At 44.2% G+C, this 23391-nt stretch overlaps 1 protein-coding gene across 3 annotated transcripts; it reads left to right on the top strand.

The window, feature by feature from the left end:
- The first annotated feature begins 2019 nt into the window (after positions 1-2019).
- On the top strand, positions 2020-23187 carry ENTPD3 (ectonucleoside triphosphate diphosphohydrolase 3). Of its 3 annotated transcripts, XR_010609751.1 has the most exons (12): positions 2264-2443; positions 2888-2944; positions 5895-6015; positions 10122-10239; positions 13359-13509; positions 14312-14471; positions 16485-16715; positions 17177-17449; positions 17646-17756; positions 18245-18382; positions 20025-21203; positions 22273-23187. XR_010609751.1 is itself a non-coding variant. In XM_065665468.1 (11 exons), exons 3-11 carry the CDS (start codon positions 5896-5898, stop codon positions 20256-20258), a joined length of 1536 nt encoding a protein of 511 aa, XP_065521540.1. In that variant the 5' UTR covers positions 2020-2257; positions 2888-2944; position 5895; the 3' UTR covers positions 20259-23187. The 3 variants fall into 3 exon arrangements, 2 of the variants coding, with proteins under 2 accessions (XP_065521540.1, XP_065521539.1); XM_065665468.1 differs by lacking the exon at positions 2264-2443 and adding an exon at positions 2020-2257 and having other exon boundaries at positions 20025-23187; XM_065665467.1 differs by having other exon boundaries at positions 20025-23187.
- Positions 23188-23391: the final 204 nt, after the last annotated feature.

Genomic DNA, 23391 nt, shown 5'->3' with positions numbered 1-23391 from the left:
ATCCGCTGTGTAACCTGTGTAAATGTGACACCAGAAATGCGTAGCAGAAATGTGTCTGTAACAAACACTGTGTTCATATCCATAATATTTTAGTTTCTAGAGATTTGCTATTGACCATAGCAACTGGCATTCGCAGATGAATCTGCCAATATCAGTCACTGTCTTTTAACTCCGTGTCTTCGTGCCCAACAGTAGCAAAAGCAATGCTTTTTTCCTTGGGGCTGTCAGGAATCCAAGTCATTTGTCATTTTTAAGTGGACACCTGGGGCAGATTCTGTCCAAGCAAAACAAATCAATGCAGTTAGTTATACTAAATGCATTCAAACAAGGGTACCTGAAGGGGGGAGAAGAAAAAAGTGCTGCAGCAAAGGAAATGATGGAGAGAACTATGCATGCTAGAGGCTTGGAGAAGGCTGGGAAAATGGCAGCAAGTTTAATCTATGCCCTGGGAGTGAGGAAGAGATTGAGGATCAGATAAAGGGAATTATAAAAGGGAGGCTAGGGCTGCGGAGGAACCTGAATACAAGCCAAAGAGGCGGATTTAACAAAAGAAGAAGATAAAGTAGTGAGTCTAGGATGGGTCTCCAGGGTTGAAGCAGAAGAACCAATAGAACCAGTTACTGTGCCGTAGACAGTGGGCAGGCCTGGAGGGGAATCTCGTTTCTGGACCATTTCATTCAGGACCAGTGTTCTGGACTATGAAGCGGCTGGGGTATTTTATAGCCCCTATCACTTATGCTGCTAGCATGGCTTTAGCATGGCAATAAATGTCACAAGAAGAGCAGCTTGTGCAACAGCCCGGCGCTTGGAAATGGTGCAGAAAGAATCTCTTATGGCTGCTTTTATAGAAGCAGATAATATAGAAGGTAGGGTTTGCTTTCTTTTCAAGGGGTACATTTTAGTCACGGGTGGGGGTGAGTCGTAGGACTGGTTGAAGTGGATGCCAGTGCTTTATTTTTTACTTTAAAATGTTTATGTTTGATGATAGCAAAAGAATACTCTTTTCTGTGACAAAGCAATCCAGCTACCTTGTCATTTGAAATGGGCACCTGAGATAGATTATGCCACAGCAGAGCAGACCAGTGCAGTCAGTTGGACTAACTGCACTAAAACAAATACGCTTGGATGGGGGAAGGAAAAGATGCCACAGGAATGGAAATTATATTGGGCGGGCGGGAGGGGGAGAGAGGAGTTACTTGCAACAGGGAATAAGGAGGGATGGGAAGCTTCATCTCTAAGTGCTAGAAATAGCTGAACTCATCCACCAAGATCATAATTAAACCAGCTTTAATAGTGCAGTGTCAGCAAAAAGAGGGAAATCATCTCCACTCCCAAAATGAGTACACTATGGAGGGATGCTCGTAGATGTCTCTCAAGGCTCCAGGTAGTTTCTTGTTCTCCATTATTCAAACACCAACGTTACTGTAATCCATCAAGATCATTATGAAAGAAGGGATCAAGAGGTGCATTTGGTATTTTACATGATGTGAATCTGAATCCTGGAACAATAAGCAGATGGTGGCACAGTGGTAGAGGTGTCTCACTGTGATGAGCTCATGTCGCTGGCAAACTCATCCTGCGGGATGATGCTCAGCTGTAGCTGATCACACAGGTCGGACAGTGATGGGAGAAGGATCTCAGTGACTTGGCTGTTCCTGTGCCTCTGGGTATGTGCTAGCTCCACTGAGCAGTCCAGGTTTGGCCCGGACTGCAGCACAACTACGAAACAAGTGGTGCCAGTGCGCTTGAACTTGAATGGAAAGGTAGCCCTGGGACTACTTGTTTCTGAGGGCTGAGAAAAGCCCTCCTGGGAAAGCACTTGTTCCTTTCAGAAGAGGCAGGGGTGTACCATTCTTTCACCCATAGTGTCACCTCTACACTAAAGCCTTTCTCTTTGTGTGAGGGAACTGAGAAATATGATGTAGGGGCGGCCAGCAGCATCGGGCTGTGTGGGCACAATAGATCGGCGCTTGTAGAAAGAGGCGAGCGGCTGGTGGAGAGGGAGAGGAAGGAAACACGGCCGCGCTGCGGCTGTTCATGCAGGCGGATGCTGCTCGGCTCCAGCGCGACCTGCCCCGCCGCTGCAGCCTGTCCAACAGTGCCTGAGCCGGGCTGCAAGGAGAGACCGCAGCCGGGGACCTCCATCCGGGCACAGCCTCATCCGCACCCCTCTTATCTCTGCCGGCTGCGGTAGCGCCGCAGATGCATCCACTCGCTGTCAATCTCCTTCCTCCACTGGAACTACTTCCTTTTACCGGCAAGTTTGGGGGGGTTCTTTAAAGCTTTTCGGAATTAACGTGAGCAGAGGGTGCGCAACCACCGAGTGCCTCCCCACAACCCGCCTCCGCGGCCAGAGGCGCTCGCACATCCCCACTCCAAGGGTGCAGCCCTCTCCCTTCTCTCTTCCACCCGGGACGGAGTGGGGAAGCCGCAGCTTACGGAGGTAGGTTGGGAAGCGGTGTGGGGCATCCCGGGCGGGGGGGAACCGGACGGAGGGGCGTTTTACCACCCAGCGGCAGCCCCGCCGAGGTGAGGGGAGAGCCCTTTGGTGGGGTATGTGCATGTACATGTGTATGTGTGTGTGTCTCTCCGCGATTTTCTTTGTGTGGGGGGAGAACTTTGTGCTTTCTCGCAAATCACGGTCCTTGTGTGAAGCTTAGGAAGGCTCTGAGGCGCAGATGCTGATTTGGGGTCCCTGTGCTTGTTTTGACTTGATTTCTCCAGCCTGTGAAGCCTCCTCATGGGTTTTCACTGCGGGTTTAAAAATGGGTGTTTGGGGGGGGGGGGTTGGTGTTTTGTTTCTTTTTGTTTTCAGCGCTTGAAAATCAGTGACCTGTAAAGCACGTCTGAAATAAACGCTGGTGTGTTTGCATCTCTCTGGTTACAGTGTGAAGAAAGAGGAAGATCCTTAAGGCGCTTGCCTACCCACCCTACGAACAAAGAGGTCGGTACCTAAAACAAATCCAAGTAACTTGGAAAAGGAATTTCAGTGTGTAATATGCACTGTCATTTATAGAGATGTGTATTTAACCTAGTTCAAAACATTGGTGGCTTGAAGAAGTTTAGTCCATTTTCCTTTGCAGGTAGGAGTGCCTTGTGCTTGAAGTAAGGTGTAGAAAGTGAGCCTTCCAGTATGTTGCTGTGTGAACCCGTGTGCTTCGTTGGGTGTGGGAAATACATATTAATGCTGTTTCTTGCTTCAGGATGATAATGTTTTAATAATGGAATGCAGCTGCTTTTTAATCCTTCATTAAAGTCTTACCTTTAATTTGCAAGTGTGCAGTGTTAGCAAGAGTTAGTTAACGTTGCAGCTGTGCTTGAACTGGAGCGAATGAACTCGCTGGTGTCTCTACAGATCGCAGTGAATGGGCAAGTGTGACTGTATTGCCCGGTATGTGTGTGAGATTTAGATAAGTGTGGTTAAAAGTAAATACAGGCCTGTGCTTTTGATGCAGTTATGTGAAATCTTGCAGCGTCTTGCCATCAGCTGTATGAGGTGTCCTTCTGACACAGACGCTGTTGTGTAAATCAGGATATAATTCTCTGATGAACCTGTCCTCATTGTATGATGAATGTCTTAAGAGATGCTCCCTTACCTCATATGCTCCCTGTCAAAACCGATGTTTGCGAAGAGAAATCATCTCTAGTGACGACAAATCCCAGCACCAGGGAAGCACGTGAGGAATTCAACACAATGAGGTTTCCATTTCCCCTTTACAAACCAGTGCAGCAGAAAATACTGCAGCAGTCATCATGGGTGTGCTTGGGTGTTACTGTTATAACAGTGGTTACCGCTTTGCTCTTTAGTAATGCTTTGGTTTTGCAAAGAGTCATTTGCTCTAAGTGGGTTTTTTGGATAATGACTTCATGTCTCCAGCACTGAACAGCAGTGCTTTGATGCAGGAGTGGCTGGCATATGTTGGGTTGTGAGCAGATAGCTCTTTTTTAGTCACTTTGCAATTGCAGGTAACTCCATGCATAGTTGAAAGCTAAAGACCTTTTCTCTCCCTAAAGACAAGTATTTTACGCAGGTGGTTATTGATAAATGTACAGTTAAAATCTGCTTTCTCTTTTAAAAAATGAATTGATGTGTATCAGTGCTTCTAACTGGTACCCCCGACATCATCCGCAGGTTACAGTGAGAATTCTTCTTAAGTGTTAATGTGTTTTCTGATGGTAAAAATAAGATTTCACTGTCATTTATTCATGGTGTACATGATGCTTGATTGCCTCAGGGTAGTAAAGCCATGGGTGGCAGTAAATAAATCACCATTGTGGATGGTAATTTTAAACTGGCTGATGATTGATAAAGCTATTCCCAAGCCAAGAAAAGGGAGTATTGGAAAAGTAGATTGGCAGTAAACAAGGAGCCCGTATGGATTTAGAAAAGGGGGCCAATGAGTATGAAAAGCTGGCATTCTGGAAGTGAAATGTGTCCGTTTCCAAAAAGCCAGTCTGGGTTAGACCCCACAACAGGCATCGGAAGACAAAGAAGGAAAGCAGAAGCGGTGGGCAAAGCTCAGAGTGAAGCCAGTCCCAAACCCAAACAAATTCCTTGCTTCTCTTTTGAATGTGAACGTAGGTGTTGGACCATGGGTACACAGGCTGAAGAACCCATGGGGTTTAGAACATGGAACCTGCGTGAGGAAACATTCTGCCTTGTCCCCCAGCTCTCTGTCTCTGGTTGGAGCTAAGGAGACCACAGGGCTGACCCAGTGAGTTGTGGCTGTGGACTGCAGACCGCCTCTTAGCTCCTGTCCTCAGCACAGATTTGCACTGGCAATTGCTGAACAGCAGGGCAGCCCTTAACAGCCGCTGGTATACTCCACTGTTGGTATGGAAGAATTAGGAGATGGGGGTCAGGACAGATCACACCAGAATAACTTGTTATTTCTGTGCCAAAATAAGTGGTTTCTGAAAGTGAGAAAGGCAGGGAAGTGCTCATTCTTGTGTTCCACTGACACTCCTAAGCTTGCTGTTTGCCATCAGCCACCCCTTTCCTCCTCAACCGCTGTGGAGATAAGGATTTCTGATGTGGGAATTGTCAGTACTCTGGGGTACCGAAGACCTTTTGGTGTGAAGAGCTGTCTGGCCAGGGCATGGAGAAATGAACAGAAATTACAGGAAACCTAAACCACATTTGAATCCTAGAAAACCTTCCTGGAGGATACGAACTTATCAACAGCTTTACCATCAGTGTGCATGTTCCATGTTACCTCTGGGTTTGTCTGACATAACTACACGTTAGATTTGTTTAGATTTAGCGCCTTCTCATCACAAGTTAAACTGTCTATGTGTAGTGAAGAGTGATCGTAATAGGCTGTGTATTAACATGCACACCCACATGTACGCAGGCACACTTCATGAACACATCAGCACAGAAGAAAGATGCCTGCCTTAATGTTCTTAAAACCTTTGCTTCTTGCCGAAGCAGGCTGTAGCTGCCTTACAACTCTGGCAGAAGCATCCAGCTGTGCTCAGCAGCCACCAGCATTGTGCCTGCATGGCTGTTGTGTTGTAGGGATACGTGGGATTGCTGAGGGTGCACTAGCCCCAACATGCCCATTGCCCTCATTTCCTGACGCAATGGGAGCTGGTGAGCATTGCAGCTACATGTAGGCACTGTGGGAAAGGAGCAGACTGGGACCTGAGGCTGAAATCCGGCATCGTCAGCATGACAATACAGACACCTCCCTGCTCAGCAGTGGAAAGTCAGTGGTAGCAAAACACCCGGCAGTTCTCGAGGAGAACACGGAATTTTCATGCAGTATGATCTAGTTGATGCAATGAGATTTTTAGGAGGAGCCTCAACTGATTCAGTTGAGTTCAGGCCTTAAGACAGAACCACTGAGTTCTTTCACATTCCTTAAGTATTTATCTTTTTATTGTTGCAGGATGCTCACCAGAACGCCAAGTGTTGTTGCCCAAGCATTCCTCCTCCTAAGCATTATTCTTGTCATTGCTATTGCAGTGATTCAGCTAAATCAGCAACAGATCCTCTCCCCAGGGCTTAAGGTAAGTCTTGGAATACCTGAGGAAGGAGAGCAGTGTTTTGAACTGATATTTAATAGTGTCCTTTCTAAACTAATTTTTTTATGGGGTGAGTCAAATGAGACATAAATTAATGTTTAATCCCATTGGGAAAACTGAAGCTGAGAGAGAAAGAGAATTGCTCAAGATCAGAGTCAGTGGCAAAACAGGAAAAGCATTCCCTGGTTGCCTGTGATGCCTATCGCACAACGTCTTCTCTAAGACTGAAAGGCCAAATGTGAATCTGCCACTGCTTTTCTATCTTTGCCAGATTTGACGTAATATTATAATAGTTTTGAATTTTAAAGCTTAATTTCTGCCCCCCAAGCACAGCCAGGAAGTTTATGCAGAAATCTTTGCACGCTGCTGCCGTATATCAAAAGCATTTGGGCTCTAAGTGTGCACTTTATGACTTAGCACATGTTGAGTCTTGCCAGATATTAACAGAAGCAAAGGAGGGGCAGAGCAAACTGGAAGAGATAAAGTGATGTCCTCTGGAATTCAGGCTTTGTCTTGTGCTGTATGTGTGCTGATTCCTCAGTGAGAGATGTATGCAACTGGGGACAAAGGTGTAGAAATGAGCCTACTAGGGAAGCTGTGCAGTCTGGCAGTTTGAGTTCTGCCAAAGATAGCTACAAGGATATAAACCTTGCCAGGTCCTTCTTTGAAGTCCTTTTTACTTTTCCCTCTGTGAAAGCACTTAACTGGATAGCTCACATACCAATAGGCTTATGTCTTATTACACTTCATGAAGCTATAAACACCTTTGGCTTTACCTGAATTGTTTGATGGTGTGTATGAATCATACAATGGGATAAAACTGTGTTCTAATTCCAGTTTTATGTGTTTGTGGTGTGGCAGGGTGTGTGCGCTGGGATCTTGCATGGGGACACAGTGCCTCAAGTTTACTCCCTGTTATGCCCTAAATCTCAGCCTTACATCCTGCCATTTTTCATGCCAGGCAAGACTGGATTGACCTGTAGGCTGAAGCCACTATCTAAAAGACAGCTTGTGTTTGTCATCAATTCAGTTTCACATTCAGGAGGATGAAGTTGTCTGCCTTTGAGCAACCGTTGGAGCCACCTTGACCATTTGGTTTAGGTGGGGAGGCCTGCTTTCTCAATCTCAATAGCTTCACGGCTGGTTCTGAAGGAAGACCAATTCTCTGCTTGCCAATGCAGAAAATCCCAGCTGGCACAGAGGATCCTGTGTGCGCTGAGATGCTCGGTGGTCCTCAGTAAATGATTAACACTCATAAAAAGAGGACTTTGATTATGCCAGTGTGAAACCTTCCAATAGTTGATCTGATGGAGCCTGGAAGGGGCAGTGTCCTGATGTTAGTGATTGATTAAAATTAAATATATATGACAATAACATGATGAAAACAGACTTACTCTTTGCGAATGGCCTTGTTCTTCTGTCTCTTCTCCATGAAACCAAACAGGTACTGAATAACTAGAGTTTGTGTTGTGATAGTTCCTTCCCAGGATGCACATTGAGAGGGTCTGGGTTCATTCCTTTGTGGCTCAAGAGAGAAATTATCTGTTGTGCTATGTTTTAAAGCGTTGTTGCAGAAGTAAATGGTTTGGTTCCTTAGGTTATCTGAAGATTGAGTCAGGGATTTGTGAAGGAAGGGCCTGGCCATGTGCACGAGGCTGAGCCACTGAAAGAGCTCATGACTTAGTGGCACACACTGTGAAGTCAGAAGACTGATGAAGAGAGCACAGACATCCTTACTGACATAGCTTGTGAGGAAGGCCAGAACTGTAAATGATGCCAACTCTGAATGCAATGAGCCTTTGTACCGGTCAAAACATCTTGCGTTGCCTAATGATGTTTTATGAGCCCTAAAGAGAAAAAGCCCTCCCTTCATTATTGTGTTTCTTTAATTTGCCTCTCCAGGTGCTACAGTTCTCTACACCTAAATTTTCCATGTCTCTTTTGGCTCTTCAAAAGTGTTTTGGCCTTGTTTGTGGATCATATAATTGATTAAAAGTAGTTCAAGCCTATGTAGCTGAACTGTAGTGTGCTTCCAGCATGGATGCACTTTTGTAGCCTCTATCCTCCTGGTTTAGCTTGTTAGCTTCTCATGATAGTTTTCCAAAGTGATCAGATGGCCAGTAAGGCATCGTAACTGTGCCAGCTTTAAGAATTCTCTCATCCTCTTCAAATGCTGCATCCTCTGTCATTTCTGTTTAATTAAAGATTAATCTTAGTCCTAGTATCTGGCACACTTCTCAGTGATCACTGCTTCATGGTGCTGCATGGACCAGTTCACACAGAGTGAACTTGTCCAAGTTCAGAGGAGCTTCACAAGTCACCCTGAAATGGGCTCAGGAGCCCTCTTCAAAAATGAGCATCTCTTTAAAAGGACTCGGGCAAAAGAGGCGGAGAAGGAAGAAAATAATGAACACATTGGTTCAGATAAGCGCAGCATTACTGTTTGGCACTGAAATCTGTAACTTTCAGGAAGGAGGCTTGGAAATACAGGGAAGGATGGAAGTAGGTCAGAAAGCCCCACAGCTAGTTGAGGTTAAAAATACTTCCATTATCTTCCAGCTCTACTTGGACATGATAGTTAGCTCTAAAAGTAGCTAAGCTAAAAGCTTATGGTTGGCACTTTGAGCTGCCTGAGGCTGGATTAAATTAATAGCCCTTGAGCAGATTGACCATTACTGTATTATGTGTCTCCACAGTGCCTATCTCTCTTCCAAGGAGCGGGAATACACTCACAGTATCTTTGCTAAAGCAGTTCCTTGATGAACAGAACCTGATGGTGCACTGACTTGCTGGTAGCTGTGGAGCCTTCCACCTTTTGGTTGATCAGGGTAAACATCATGCGCATAAATATAAATGGAATTCTCATTACCTAACAGTCCTCTGGGCAACAGACCAGACTGGAAGTGCTGGTATTTGTTTGGGGTTCAGGAGTTTGTAGGATTACAGTGGAAGCGGGGAATTAATGGGGTGTGGAAGCTGAATGGTTTACCACCTGAAGCAGTTATCCTTCTCCATCAGACTTGAGGCTCCCTAGGGAGGCAGTGGGATGAAATGTATTGGCTGCTGCAGAGGCTTGTCCTGCTTTGCAGCCAGATGGAAGCTCTCATTTTCCAGTATTGCCAGGCTCTGAGGCAGCTGTGGTTTGGAAAGGAAAAAACGTTAACAGAGAAATGAGCTCTACAGCGTGAGATTCCTACCAATGAGATTCCTACCAATGAGATGGCTTTGGAAGAGGCAGGCAGCTAAATGTACTTTCAGGGATCACAAAGAGGATAGGCAAAATCAGTTTTCTTCCCGTCATGCAGTTTGCCTTCCCGGTTGCTACCGTTTTCTATTGCCATAAAAGATAGGAAAGGGGGAAAGACCCATCTGGGTAGCAGTGGAATGGGACAGAGAAACCTGTGCTTTAATCCCACAGGGAGTCCAAGTGACGTGGGGCAAGTCACTTAAGTATTTGTCATTTAGTTCATAAATAAAGCTGGGGTGATCTTGATTCCCTCTTTGTTTTCAGTGATCTTGATTCCCTGTTTTCAGTGGCAAACCCTTAGGTGGACTGCCTCAACCACTCAAAGGCAGAGGCTTATGGGGCAATCGGAGAAGAAGCAGACTCATTGCATCATTCTCACTGTGGACTGCTATGTACTTTACCTCTTTGCTTGTGGCTTTATGGATCCCTTGTGCATCCTTGAATCTAAAGCCTGTGCTTAGGTATCAAACCCTTCAGTGTCCAGGGAGTATAGCTGAGATAATAGGAAATGATCTTGCTATAAAATCAGATCCTGACACAGTGTTATGTATGTGTTAGTGTGGATTTTGAACCTCATGCTGAAAGGAGATGAGCATTCTCCATCCCCCACTGAATTCATTGCTGTAGATACATGGAATGTTCTTTGTTTTGCAGCCAGATTCATTCTATGCTTGGCTGTTGGATACATGCCTGAGTGCCCAACACTAGAAATAATCGCTATTATAAATATACTGTGCATCCATTTTCTACAGTGTTTGATGGTGCAAAGAAGAACAGCTGCATATGGGCTGTTAAGCTGCCACTGTCTGTTTCTTGCTCTAAAGTAGTCTTTTTTAATCCCCAGTATGGAATAGTCCTTGATGCTGGATCCTCTCGGACTACAGTCTACGTCTATGAATGGCCAGCAGAAAAAGAAAATGACACGGGAATAGTAAGCCAAACCTTCAAGTGCAATGTGAAAGGTGAGCTCCAATGGAGTTATCCTCTAAGAAGACATTATCTGGAATCTTATACTGCCCTTTTTTGCACTGTGTTCCCTTTTCATTGCTGGGGAGCAAGAACTGTTCAGGCTATGTCTATATCTATCAGCATCAGTCATTCTCCTACTGATAACAGCAGCGTGCTCTGATCTGCAGTGGAGACGGGAAACTGTAGCTAAACTTGATTTACTGATTTAGTAACTGCAGCGCCTGAGTGGTGCAGGCAGATCTCAATCTACAGAGAACCAGGCCCTGTAAATGTTTAGTCCTTGTGCACCGAAATAATTTCTTTTAAAAGGAACATATAAAATATATTTAAAAAAATAGCTTGGAAGAAGAGCTCTTTGAGAAGAGCAGGGATCTGCCCTCCTTAGATGTTGGCCATTAGTTCTGAGGGAGTGGTGTTTAAAACCCTGTCTCTGATGTTTGAGTCGGGTTTCCTAGAGAAACGAGGTTATGCAGGTCATGTGGAATTGTTCTGTAACTACTTCCTTCAGGCATCAACCTCAGTGATATCTGAGGAAGCTTTCAAAGATACCAAAATTCCACACATTTTATGGAGACAGGTGGCCGTGCAGGGAAGAGCAATCCATATTATTAAGCAGTAGCTAATCCATAAGGGATTTCTGCAGGAAGCCAGACTTCATAAAGTCTGCTACCCTGAGCCTAATGAACTTTGGTGTATTCTCTAAGGTACTAACTTAAGCAGTACTGCTTTGTTTAGTGCACTGGTTTGGGTTTGCCAGTTAGCTAAGAGGAGAAGGTGGGGCAACTCAGGAAGCCTCAGTGCAGATTTTGCTGCACATAACTGTGGTGTTCAACAAGAATTTTTCCCTTTCCTTCCCTCTCAGTCCTACATCCCTCTCTGTGTCTGCAAATAGATGCTGGCGATGCAGTCATATTGATCCATGAGTAACTAAGAGATAAGGCAATAGTTTCCTAACAGCACCAGCATTTCTATCTTCAGCATTAAACGTGTGTGGGCATTCTTAGCAATTTTGGAACAAGGAAAGGAAAGCAAGTGTAATGTGCACAGAAGTAATGCACTGTCGTGTGCCTGATGCTGTGTCTTCACAGGCTGCGGGAGCGGTGGCCAGCCTGCTTTGGTGGGGGAGCACTCTGCTAGCTCCTGCCTTCACTCATTAGAATATTGCCTTTAAGAATTATGGTGTGAGAAGAACTCACAGAGAAACTGCATTATTCTTCTGGAGAGATGACAGAGGAGTACGCTGAGCGCTTGTTTTAATGGGATTAGATTTTGGTTTAATTCCAGCTGAATATGAAAAGAATTGTGAAATGGATGAGTCCAAACTGCTGTGAACCATTCAGGTCCAGAGGAACCTTAACCATGATCAAACAGAGCACTCATCCTCCAGCACACAAAATATCCAGGGTTCACTGCTCAAGTCTTGGGTAACTGCTGGAGGAGGCAGAGGGCTCAAAGGAGAGGTCCCCATAGAAATATAGAATGGTTTGGGTTGGAAAGGACCTTAAGATCATCCACTTTCAATTTCCTGCCAAGGGCAGGGATGCCTCATACTAGACCATGTCACCCATCTAAACTGAATACATCTGTCTTGTTTCTTTAGTGACCTTCCAATCATAGCCTTAAGCACTTAGATTGGGGGTGGTTCTGGGCATATTGAGAGGCAGATTTTCTCATACCTACTGAACTTGAAAGTCAAATGATCAACTACTCTGTTAGCTCCATGGTGGTTTTATGATTACAGGTCTACCTTTATTAGATACCTCTGCCCTGGTTGTAGGAGCCAGCCCCCAAACCCTTTCTACACAGCGCAGTTCATCTGTCCTGGGTAGCGTGTAAGCATCGGCAAAGCAGTTGTCCAAAACAGAATGGTCACTGTCTGGAACCTGCTCTGCCTGAACACTGGGAGATGGAGGTTGCTGCCACCAAGGGACTGTGAGGCAACGGCAGGATGTAAAAGAGTAGTTGGTGCTCTCTTTATCTCCAGTAACAGCTTTCCCTTCAGCTCCAGGCATGCCTGTGCTAGACTGAAGACTTTTAGAAGGTCTTATGCCAAACCATCTAATGATGACACAGTTCATGCTGTGAAAAAGAGAGTGGTAGAGTGTGGAGTCTGCAAAGTCTTATGTATTTTTGTGGCTTGCTGTTTTTTCAGTGCAGTGTGGCTGGACATAAATGGTTTCTCATTTTAACTCTTAAGAGCCGCCTTTTCCTTAGTTTGGGATCAAGTTGTGGGAGACATGGCTGTTACAAGAGAACTAGATGGAGTTCTGGCAGAGTTGCTGTCTGTGGGGCAGTGGCTTCATGGCGATGCCTGGATTTCTCCCTGTGCAACTTACCTAGGAAGGCTGAGTGAGGAATGGTTTTATTCACGCTCAAGGTGAGCCTGAACAAGTTGAAGTCCTGGTGCTCCTTGGAGTATTGAGCAAAAGAGGAAAGGCTCTGATGTTAATTATCCAAACAGTTACACCTTACGCACATGGTGTAACTTTCATTCCCATTATTCAAAGGCTTTGGGAATCTGGAAGGCTGTGAGTTACTGGTCAGTTCATGCACCAGCTTAGACTTGGACCTCTTAGGACTTCAGGAGCTGTTGGCGCATCTTGACATTTCACCAGCAGTTCTTTGCAGAAGCTGCTTTAGTTTGTTCTCAGCTGAGAGCAGTGAGCTGCAGAGGTGCCATAGTGTCCAAAACAGCTGTGGCAAACCAGATGAGGAAATCTTTGGTTCTGGTTGTGGAAGGAGGGATTCTCTATACTTCAGCAGATCAGAGAAGTGTTGTCTACAGCATCTGCCGTGAATAAGCCTATTTCCCTCATAAATATAGCACTGCTGTCACTGTGTTGTCGCATGGTTATACTGTTTATCTTACTCTAGGCATGGTATATAGGTGTATATGTATACACACTGAAATACAGGCGAGCAGTTTGCAAGTATCTGTCTCCCACAGCTGAGACAGTCACTACATTGGTTTAAGCACTCCCAGTTTTCAAGCATCCCCTCCTTGTTTGCAACTATAAGAGGGATGGGGGAAATCTCTTAACACCTGCTTGCTAATTGGGCTAATTTGTAGTTGGCAAAGCAGAATGAAATCAATCTACTTGTTCTCTTTTAGGCCCTGGTATATCCAGCTATGAGAGTAACCTTGGAGCTCTTGCCAAACCTTTTGATGACTGCCTGAATAAAGTCAAGGAGAGAATACCAGTTCATCTGCATAAGAACACTTCTGTTTATCTGGGGGCTACAGCTGGCATGAGGCTACTGAGGTATGGCAGAAACCTGAGCTCCTCTGTGTGCATTATAGCAGAGCAGTCTGTGGAAGCAGGGTGTGCAAAATGTTCCGGATGCATTTTTATCCGTTGGAAATTGGCCATCCCTGAAGGAAATGGAGCCCAGCCAATTTCATTTAATCCACTTTTCTGACAGGGAAAGTGGGGCTGTATGAAAACCCTCTGTGGTGCTGTACTGAAAGCAAATCTTGCTTTATGCTGGAGAAGGCAGGAGCTTAATTTTCTCTTCCATACCTGTCTTGAAATTCAGTGTTACACAAACAGGTGATGTTCGTGTGGGCAGCAAAGGCAGATTAAAGCTGGGCACCGCAGAGTTTTCTGTCTGCTAATGTGGCTTTTGGGGTCTGCTTGTGGCTTTAGCCCTGCCTTAAACTGGCTTTTTATAGTTGTTCTGTGGCTGAACGGAGTGGGAAGAAAGGCTCCAGGACTGTTCTGACCAGCAGTTGTCATGCAAGCATTCCGTTCACTAAAAAAGAAACTGTGTCTGTGTGTGTATATATATATGTGTGTGTGTGTTATATATATATATATATATAAGAAACAAAATACCCATGAGCTTGTAGGCTAAAGAATGAAGCTTATACATAGTGGGGAAGTTGCTTGCTGAAATGCTGTTGGATAATGTGGCTGTTCCCTGTCATAAACTTCCCTTTAGGGAAACAACATCTATATTTCATTAGGTGATTGTAGGAATTCTCTTGAATTGCCAGCCAGTGAACAATAAGCATGAAATTGCCTTTCCAGATGCTCAGTGTCTTGTATTTTGTGAATTGCTTAGGTTGCAAAATGAAACGGCAGCCAATGAAGTCCTTGCGAGCATTCAAAACTACTTCAGAGCACAGCCTTTTGACTTTAGGGGTGCGCAAATCATAACGGGGCCAGAGGAAGGGCTGTATGGATGGATAACAGCCAACTATATAATGGGCAATTTCTTAGAGGTGTGTGGAAAAAACCTGCATGCTTTTCTTTCACCGTTTCTCTCTTAGAAATGAGAAGTTTGAGAGGACATGCCTGTTAAATGTCATAGCTATGGATTCCGTTTCGCACTGAAATATATAACAGGGTCTTTTTTGTGGCAGTAATGGAAAAAAACAAACATAAAGAACATCATGTTACAGGAATGTGATGTGGCAAAGGTAAAATTGTTGCTCCACAAAACGGGGCTCTTTCCTAGAAACAGAAATTGCACTGCTTTTAAATGCATTGATGTGTTAAGTGTGACAGGTCTTGGTTGTCTTGACAGTGGTGCCAACTAGAGATGTCTTCTTCTGCTTCTCTGTGAATTCCTCGGTTGACTGCTGTCCCTGCAGCTCTGCTGGTGAAGGATCTGCACAGCTTAAGGGGCTCCTGGCAGTGTTGGCTCACTTGTCTTGGCAGACAAGACTGAAGCAGTGAAGGTGTTGAAGCTGATGTGGCCGAATGTGCCTCAGCTGAGCCAGAGATCACTCCTACACCATTCATCCCAATACTGCTGGAAAGCTGCAGGCTATGAGCAGTGGGCTGTGATACCATCTTATGCAGACAAAGCGATACCAATGTAAAGATACTTACGCTGTGTTTGAACTCAGAATAGGGTCATGCAGGAGCCTCATGGCAGAGAGGTAGTCAACTATATTGGAAGATCCCTTTATATGTATATTCAGTATAGTTTATTCCCAGTAAAAGCTTTACCAAGATGATGAGCAACTGCATTCATGGCAGCAGTGAACTGCACTTAGATAGTATTGTTAGGTTGAAAGTAATTTCACCCATATCCCTGAGTATTGTTTGCTGTCCTGGCTGAACGGTTCCTGTTAGATCATGGCAATTAATGAGCAGGAATTAGCCATTAGTAATCTTAAGGGATAGCTCATGGTGAGCGTGTTGCTGACTCTCGCAGAGAAAAGCGGTATTGGAATGGCATGTTGTGCAAGAGTTTTTCTTGCTGTGCGTATTTCATGCAACACACATGATACGATAAAACTTCAGGGTGGTGTCAGTCTTCTACCACATGGATTTTAATAATGCAAATAACAAATTATATCAAATACGGCCGATTCATAAGGAATACTGAAGGACTGCAAGATGGTGTGAAGCCAGTTTAGCATAGGGAGTTGTGTGAAGACCTGCATGTGGAATATCACTAGTAGGGGAGAGAAATGGTCACCATTCTTGTGACAGTGGCCTGAGTCACATTCTGGAAGGGGCTGTTAATGGGAATCTTGCAGTCTAAAATCTTGTGAGTGTATTTGCTAACCCTGGGAGCTTCTTTTCCCTTCCTCCATATACATTCACACCATCACGCTCAGTAGGTAATACTACAGTAAGTATTGAGGTAGATGATCTTACAGAATCTATATTCTGTGTAGATCAAATACAGAATTTGGGCAGTGTTTGAGTAATAGGAAGATGCCAGCTGAATGGATCAGATTTATTGCCACTGCAGTTTCAGGGAAGGAAATGTGCAGACCAGGGGGTTTTGTTCTTTTGACTTCAATATAGCTTTCATTTTTCTGTGGTTTTCATTCTATTTTCACTGTTTTTCTGTGTGACCTCTTAATATTCTATTCCTTTAGTAATCATTCTTGCCTTGAAACAAGCAAATCTTCATACTATTTACATCCACATTTGTTCCAGTTCACATGGGTATTTAATACAATTCCCTGCATTCCAGTATGGATACTGACCTGGCTAGTCCTATGCTTTGATTGTCGTGCTGCCCTCTGAGTTGAATGCTAAACTGCATTCCTTTGTTCATCTCTCAGGATCACTTCATTCTGTGAAAATACATGAAAAACATCTGCATGTTTGCCTAAGAGCTGGTTTTTCTGAAAGGGTGCAGGACAAAGAGGCAGGGAAATCTAAGATTACTCCTAAGAATAATCCGCCTACTCCTAAGAGTAGAAAAGCTTGAACAAAAGGGAGAACAAGCAGATGATATCTCTAATTAGTCCTTTTACTTTTACATGTAGAGAAACCTTTGGAGGACATGGGTTCATCCTTACCGAAAAGAGACAATGGGTGCACTGGACCTTGGAGGAGCTTCCACTCAGATTTCATTTATCCCAGAGGACTCTCAGGAGAACTTCAATAGCACCTTACAAGTGAAGTTGTATGGTTACAACTACAATGTCTACACACACAGCTTCCAGTGCTACGGGAGAGATGAAGCTGAGAAAAGGCTTTTAGCATTGCTGTTCCAGGTCTGTTTAAGCCCCTTTGCTATGTTGCTCTTCCAGGTGTTCAGTAACTACCTGAGGTTCTTCAGCTTGTGTGGAGCTTTGGAGTTTGGAAGTCTCCAAACTTCTCTTTGGTGGAGTTTGGAGACCCCAGTAAGAGCTCTGTTGGGCTTAGTTATGGACCAACGCACTTGGGTTTCATACAAAGATCCTTGTATCTGTTAAAAATTGGTAAGAGTTTTCAGCCATTTGACATAAAAAGGCCCAACTGGTCCTGTAAGTGCTTTGCTGGTCTTGCCAATGCTTTCTTGAGGAAGGAGTTTCTAGGAATGACAATGATCAGCAATGTTGTACTGGTATCGGTCGTGACAGCGGAGAGAACAAAACTACATCCATGTGTGGTTTAAAGAGATTCCCATAGTTACAGTCAAATAAGGTCTTGCATTTTAATAGCCTTTACTGGGTTTGGTTTTTTTCTTTCCCAGAACTCAAACACCAGTTCCAGTGTGGATAATCCATGTTACCCTCACAATTATAATACGACATTCACCATGAAGCACCTCTCCGGCAGCCTTTGTACACAGTCCCTGAGACCAGCAAATTACTACCCAAGTGAGCTGGTGCACTTCCATGGAACAGGGGATCCAGGTCTGTGCCAGGAGATGGTTTCTTCATTGTTCAACTTCAGTGCCTGCAGAGACAGAGAAGACTGTCCATTTCATGGAATACATCAGCCAAAAGTTAAAGGGAATTTTGTGGTAGGTTTGCAAACTCAGCATTTCTCTTTGAGCTTGCTGGCTTTTGATTTCTATAGTTATCGTTGAGGTGTCCCTGTCCATGGCAGGGGGGTTGGAACTGGATGATCTTGAGGTCCTTTCCAACCCTAACCATTCTATGATTCTATGATTCTATGTTATGAAAATAACAGGCCTGCCATCTACTCCTTTTCTATAGGCTTTCTCAGGATTCTACTATACAATTAATGCTTTGAATTTATCTGGGCACTTTTCCCTGGCTGACTTCAATTCAAGTATGTGGTTTTTCTGTTCCCGGAGCTGGGCACAGGTAAGTGGGTTGGCTGGTGTTTTGGGGTTGGTTTTGGTTTCCCTTTTGTATCTGTAAAAGGGAGCTATGAAAAGAACACGGACTGAACAAGCATTCAGAACTTCTCAGAAGGTCTGGTTTAACCTCAGCGTTTGTTTTCCCAGTGTGCTTCAAACCATGTCGTATTTGTAGCATGCTTAAAACTAGGATTGGGTTTCAAAATCTATTTCAGAGCTTTAGCCATGCTGTAAAGACGACATGGAAAACATAGAAACCACAGCATCCTCCGTCTTTTATGTATAGTCTTCGATGTAGTTTCATTGTTTACCACGTAAACCATGTCACTGTCAGGGTATTTCTTTCTTTGCATCTCTGTATCTTGTTGTCCACAACTTGGAGTTCTTGAAAAGTGCAAATAAATTCTACTTAGAACCCAAAATATTCTCTAGTCATAAAGCCTGAAGCGTTTTGTGTAAATTACGTGTTTGTAACGAACCTTTTGCTTTCAGCTCCAGTTTATGCTGCCTAAATTTGAAGAAATATATGCTAGATCCTACTGTTTTTCAGCCAATTTCATTTATTACTTGCTTATACATGGTTACAACTTTGATGCAGAAACTTGGCCACGGATACGTTTTCAAAAGGAGGTGAGTAATAATAATCTCCTCTTATTGCTCCTTTAATGCAAAGAAGTTCAGAAGGAGAGAGAAGATGCAGCAGCTTACAGAATTAGAACAGTCAAAAACAGCCTTTGTAAATGATTGTCGAATCTTTGGCACAAGGCAAAACTACTTTTCAAGCCTCAGTAGCAATTTCAGCCTGGTTCTAGGGGTTGCAGCATTACTTTGAGATGCTGCCTAGATTCTTTGTGAGAGCTTTGAGAAAGGATCAAATAATTGTGTGTTAAACCTTGTCCCAGTTGGTGAAAGCAGTAGCTCAAAACACCTCACCAGTCAGGTCAGCTGCTGAGTTGGACAGGAGAACTCCTGCTTTTGTCTGATGGCAGAGCCAGCAGAGCTGGTTTGCGATCAGTGAGTGGTGATGCTGCAACTCAGGCAGTTTTCATCCTCAGCTGGCATATCCGTCTGTGTCCTAATCTGGTTCCCTGCAATAAGAATGTGTATTGATGGGGTACTGGCTTTCAGTTGGCAGAGGGAGAAGGCTTGTACCATTTCTGTCATAGCTGTGTTTCTGTCTTCCCTGACCTCAGTTTTCCTCCTAAAAACCAGAGTACTTGTGATGAACTTGTGTGTGTGTATATATATATATATATATATATATATAGCCATTCTAAAGATACTGCTAAGAAATCCTTGCTTTCAAATTGGAAGGCATGGGTACTAGTGAAGCTTGGCTGTCACATAAGGAAGTGTGGGCCCCACAGTCTTCTCTGCGACTGTACAGAGCCTTATTTTAAACCCTTGTCCCAGCCTGTCCCTTAAACCCTTGTCCCAGCCTGTCTCTTAATCTCCATACAGTTTGGAAATGCTTCAGCACTTGCATGTAGCAAAACAATGGGTTTACACAGTTTCTCCAGGAGAGAAGGGTGAATGTTTATTGCCTATGCTAGGGCTGTTATTCCTGAATGAAAAGAACCTTAACCCAGTGCGAAGATCTGGGCAAGATCTGGGGCAAGGTGATTTGCAAACGTTATCAACCTTATAATAAGAGATTTTTTTCCCTCTTTCAGCAAAAACCACTTTGATTCCCGTTACCTCTTTGCTCACCTGTTGTATTCCAGTTCCTGTTGGTGTAGCTTTCTTTTTATCAGTGAAACAGAAGGTGTTAAGATATACACAACTATAAAAAGGACCATATATTATAGGCCATTATGATCTCCTACCACCAGTAGGTGACTGCTTAGAAGTGTTCATTAAAGACATTAAATCATTTATAGAAGTTTCTCTGTCAACTTCATCATGCTGTTGATGTAATTCTAGGAATCAGCACAGTAATGCCGATTTTATTTTTAATTTTTATTTTTAAATTTTTTTTTTTAAATGTGTTTCTTGGACAGAAAATCCCGTAACTGCCTGCCTGCATACACACCACACATCCTTGTACCCATCCCTCTAATACCTGTGTCTCACTTCTTTAGCCCAGTGACCAACTTTATCCGCATCCCCTGGAACTACAAAAGCAAGAGCAATTTAAAATGGTTTTATATCTTTGTATATTCCACTCAGGTTTTCCCCTTGGCAACTGAAAGGGCAGTTGTCAGCATCAGTAGTTGAGCGTTTGGAACCCCTTTTCTTTGACCGTCCAATGGGCATTCTGTCTGTATTTCAGGTTGGCAACAGCAGCATAGCGTGGTCACTCGGTTACATGTTAAGCCTCACAAACATGATCCCAGCAGAAGGCAAGCTGATCCAGTTACCTCTGAAACCTGCTTTGTTTGCTGGGCTCCTTGTCTGCCTCACAGCTACAGCATTGCTGTGTCTTCTCTTCCTCGTGTACTTGTGGACTGCATCACATCATCGGAAGAACGGCAGCCGTGTTGAACATGTATTTATTCCGGAATGAATGAATTTGACTGAAAAGTTTTTTATAGTGCTATGAAGTAGGACTTTATTCTTGAAAATGGAGGGTGAAATAAAGACAAAAGGCAGAAAGACTTGAGGACCAGAAGCATAGAGGAGAGAGAAGGAATCTGTGATACGGTGGCTTGGCGTGCTTTTATCTTGACACTTGTTTCTGTAAACCTCACTTGTCCAGCGTGCAGCAGAGAAACCATGGGCAGGTTTGTTAATAAGGGATTAATAGCCTTTTCCTGACAGGTATGTATTATTGTTGTTGTTCACGTTGACCTACGCTAACTGATAAACTCAAGTGGTGATAGATGCGACCACAGTGGTGGCTGTTTAAGTGTGCCATGAAACATGGCAGCTGTCCTGGTGTGCTGTGCTGCCACTGAAAGCTCCCAGATAATCTCATTTCTGAAACTGGAACAAGCACTGGGTAATGACAGCAACTGAAAGGAACAACTAGGGTAGAGTGTTTTCTATTGCTGTTCCAAACCGGTCTGCATAAAGGTGTAATAAACTGCCAACACCTCTCAGGAATGTCAAGCTTGTCTCAAACCTAAGCTGTATCTTTTTGTACCATGGAGATCTTGGCATGCCTCCGCTATGGTACGTAAGATTTGTTTTGAAGGTTGAACAAAATGCTTTCATGCTTTGGTAACTGAACCTAAGCTTAAATGTCTCATAGTTACCTCCGGAAGCCACTGGGGTTTCCAGTGTCCTTTTCTCTAACTCTTACAGAAATACTTCTGGTAGGTTCTCATCCTGAAACACTGAGCTGTTGGGCAGCTGCAGTCAGTGCTGACTTGTCATGTATGTGTTATTTCAACTGTCTGGATAGACTCTCAGGCCTGGGACCTTCTGAAGCATTAATGTGTTGAGCCCTCCCTTCAGAGCCAAGAGGAACAGGAGCCACCCTGCAGACCAGCAGAATACCCTTTCTGAGGTGGGTTCGGGGACGTGTTGCTGGAGCTGCAGTCACGGTTGTAGTGCCTTCATAAGCCTCTCCACTGTCCTGGCCTCAGTGTGCCTTCAGCAGCACTGGGATCTACCTAACACGTGCTTCTGTCAAACACATCAACTCCAGAGCTTTCGAGAAGTGCTGCTGTCTTTGTGCTCCGAAGAGCTGACTTTCCGAAAGCCCCAGCATTCTTCACCAAACCTCTCATTCCTTTAAGTCGTAAGACTACAATTTTACCCACTGCTCAAGGCGTTCTTCATGGTTGATGCCCCTTTTACCTGCTTGTCTTTTGGTGTTCTTCAGCTGAGTTCTGAAATAACCCTTGAAACAGACTGCTGCCACGTCATCTGCCCTCTTTCCCCTTTGTACACTGTTAATTCCTCTTCATATTGCCATAACATGATCTGTGAAACTGCAGGGGTAATACAGCTGAAGGAGTTCTAGCAGGAAGAAGGGACCGTTGTACTTTTGAGGACCTGCAAGAGGAGAAAAGAGCATCTCTGCTTCACTTCCCTCCTCCCCTTCTACCATCTCTTTTTGCCCAGACTCAATACCTCTATGGAGCGCCATCCCCAAATGTCCTCTAAAGAGCCACTGCCAGTCAATTCGCATTCCTCTCTTTCCATCTTCTCAGGATTGCTTCCCTTTGTGCGTTGTTTCCCCTGCTTAAATCTTTCCTCTGTAAAGGGACGGTTACTCATTTAGTGCAGTTTTTCAGTGTGAGAAAGTAAAAACTAGAAGGGAAATTGCCATATTCAGCATCTACTGCTAATGAGCGAAAGTTTGTGAGGCCACTTGAGTAGAGGTTTCCTTGCAGCTGTGTTGCATGCAAGAGAGTGCATGCACTCAAAAGTCAAGTTAACACTGGATTATGAATTGCAGTGGCATGTGGTGTGTTTTCTATCCTGACTTCATCTATTCCCCATATTGATTAGGTTGTGAGAGAACAGTGGCCAGTATTTTTAGCCATTAATATTTTCATGTTCTGTTTTTTGCTTCTGTATCACCTTCTTTCAGGTTTGGTCAGGGTTCTGCTTTCTTTTGTGTTTCACAGGCTGATGGATGATTTGGAAGGAACTAAATACCTTCTGAAATGGAAGAAAGAATGAAAGTTAGTGATTGAGGATCAGCAGTGAGGGTTTTGTCCCTTCTGTGTTGGTATACTGCTATGTCCTGTATACTCCTTACTGGAGTAGCAGTACTTAAAATAAGGCAGAAGGCATTACAAGGTGATGAAGTGCTCTATAGCACCTAAGTTACATCTGATAAAACAAAAAGCTTAATTCACAATGCATTGGCATTACAGAATAATGGCATGAGACAAAAGCTTTATCTTTGGTGTGATGGATCTGGGACTGCAGTTAAGGGTAAGAAATCCCAACAGCTGGATGAGAGCATTAAAACGTTCTCTTAAGTTGCCAAATTTCTGTGGGAGATGGTATCCTGGAACATGTACTTGCCTTACAAAGCCTTTGCTTTGCTTTGTGAATGGCAGGGCCATTCAGCCATGGGTTTACACAAACGGAACATGCTTGGAAGTGAGCTTCCTTGGAATTGGCAGCTACAGAACAAATTTAACAACCATTTGGGCTTCCAAATGTGCTTGGATGGAGCCAGTTTCTGTTCAGGAAATGCCTTCCCCCTGCCAATCACCTCCTGTTTACCTGCAGTTCATGCTTGGACACGCAGCCAGCTTGGCTGCCCTCAGCTGCCTGCAGTGGTTGCTTCTTGGAGGGGAGCTGGGGCAGTGGTGATGGTCATGGCTTCATAGCCAGAGCTAAACACTGCCTGAGATGCAAGGCAGAACCCCATCTGCCATTGTGTCCTCAGCCTCTCAGCTGAAACCGAACAAGGGTCTGGGAAAGCCAGTATATTAGCAGTGATTGAGGATGTGCATAACTGTGGGTTGTCTTTTCATACTCTATTACCTGTATATGAAGACTAATAAAACTAAGTTGTGAAAAATTAATCCAAGTGTACTTTTCCTTATTATTTTCCCCCTGCTATCAATGTTTTCATCCTGGTAGACAAGCTACTCTTATTGGAGAGGTGGGGAATCTCTGAAATGCTTTACTGGAGGGTGGAAATGTGCAAGCTGCAGAAGTGATGCTGCAAAATGCTGCACCGTAGACAGTGCTCTTTATCTCCAGATTCCATATTCTTAGCAAGGAAT

Source organism: Lathamus discolor, chromosome 2 (genome assembly GCF_037157495.1).
Source record: "Lathamus discolor isolate bLatDis1 chromosome 2, bLatDis1.hap1, whole genome shotgun sequence".
Lineage (NCBI taxonomy): Eukaryota > Metazoa > Chordata > Aves > Psittaciformes > Psittacidae > Lathamus > Lathamus discolor.
Note: the sequence above shows the minus strand (reverse complement) of the source record. Positions and strands in the feature narration are given on the sequence as shown.

Coding starts and splice junctions, on each gene's coding strand:
- ENTPD3 (XM_065665468.1), top strand. CDS start 5,896: ATGCTCACCAGAACGCCAAGTGTTGTTGCCCAAGCATTCCTCCTCCTA. Junction 13,510..14,311: donor GCTGGCATGAGGCTACTGAG/GTATGGCAGAAA, acceptor TGAATTGCTTAG/GTTGCAAAATGAAACGGCAG. Junction 17,757..18,244: donor GTTCCCGGAGCTGGGCACAG/GTAAGTGGGTTG, acceptor TTTTGCTTTCAG/CTCCAGTTTATGCTGCCTAA.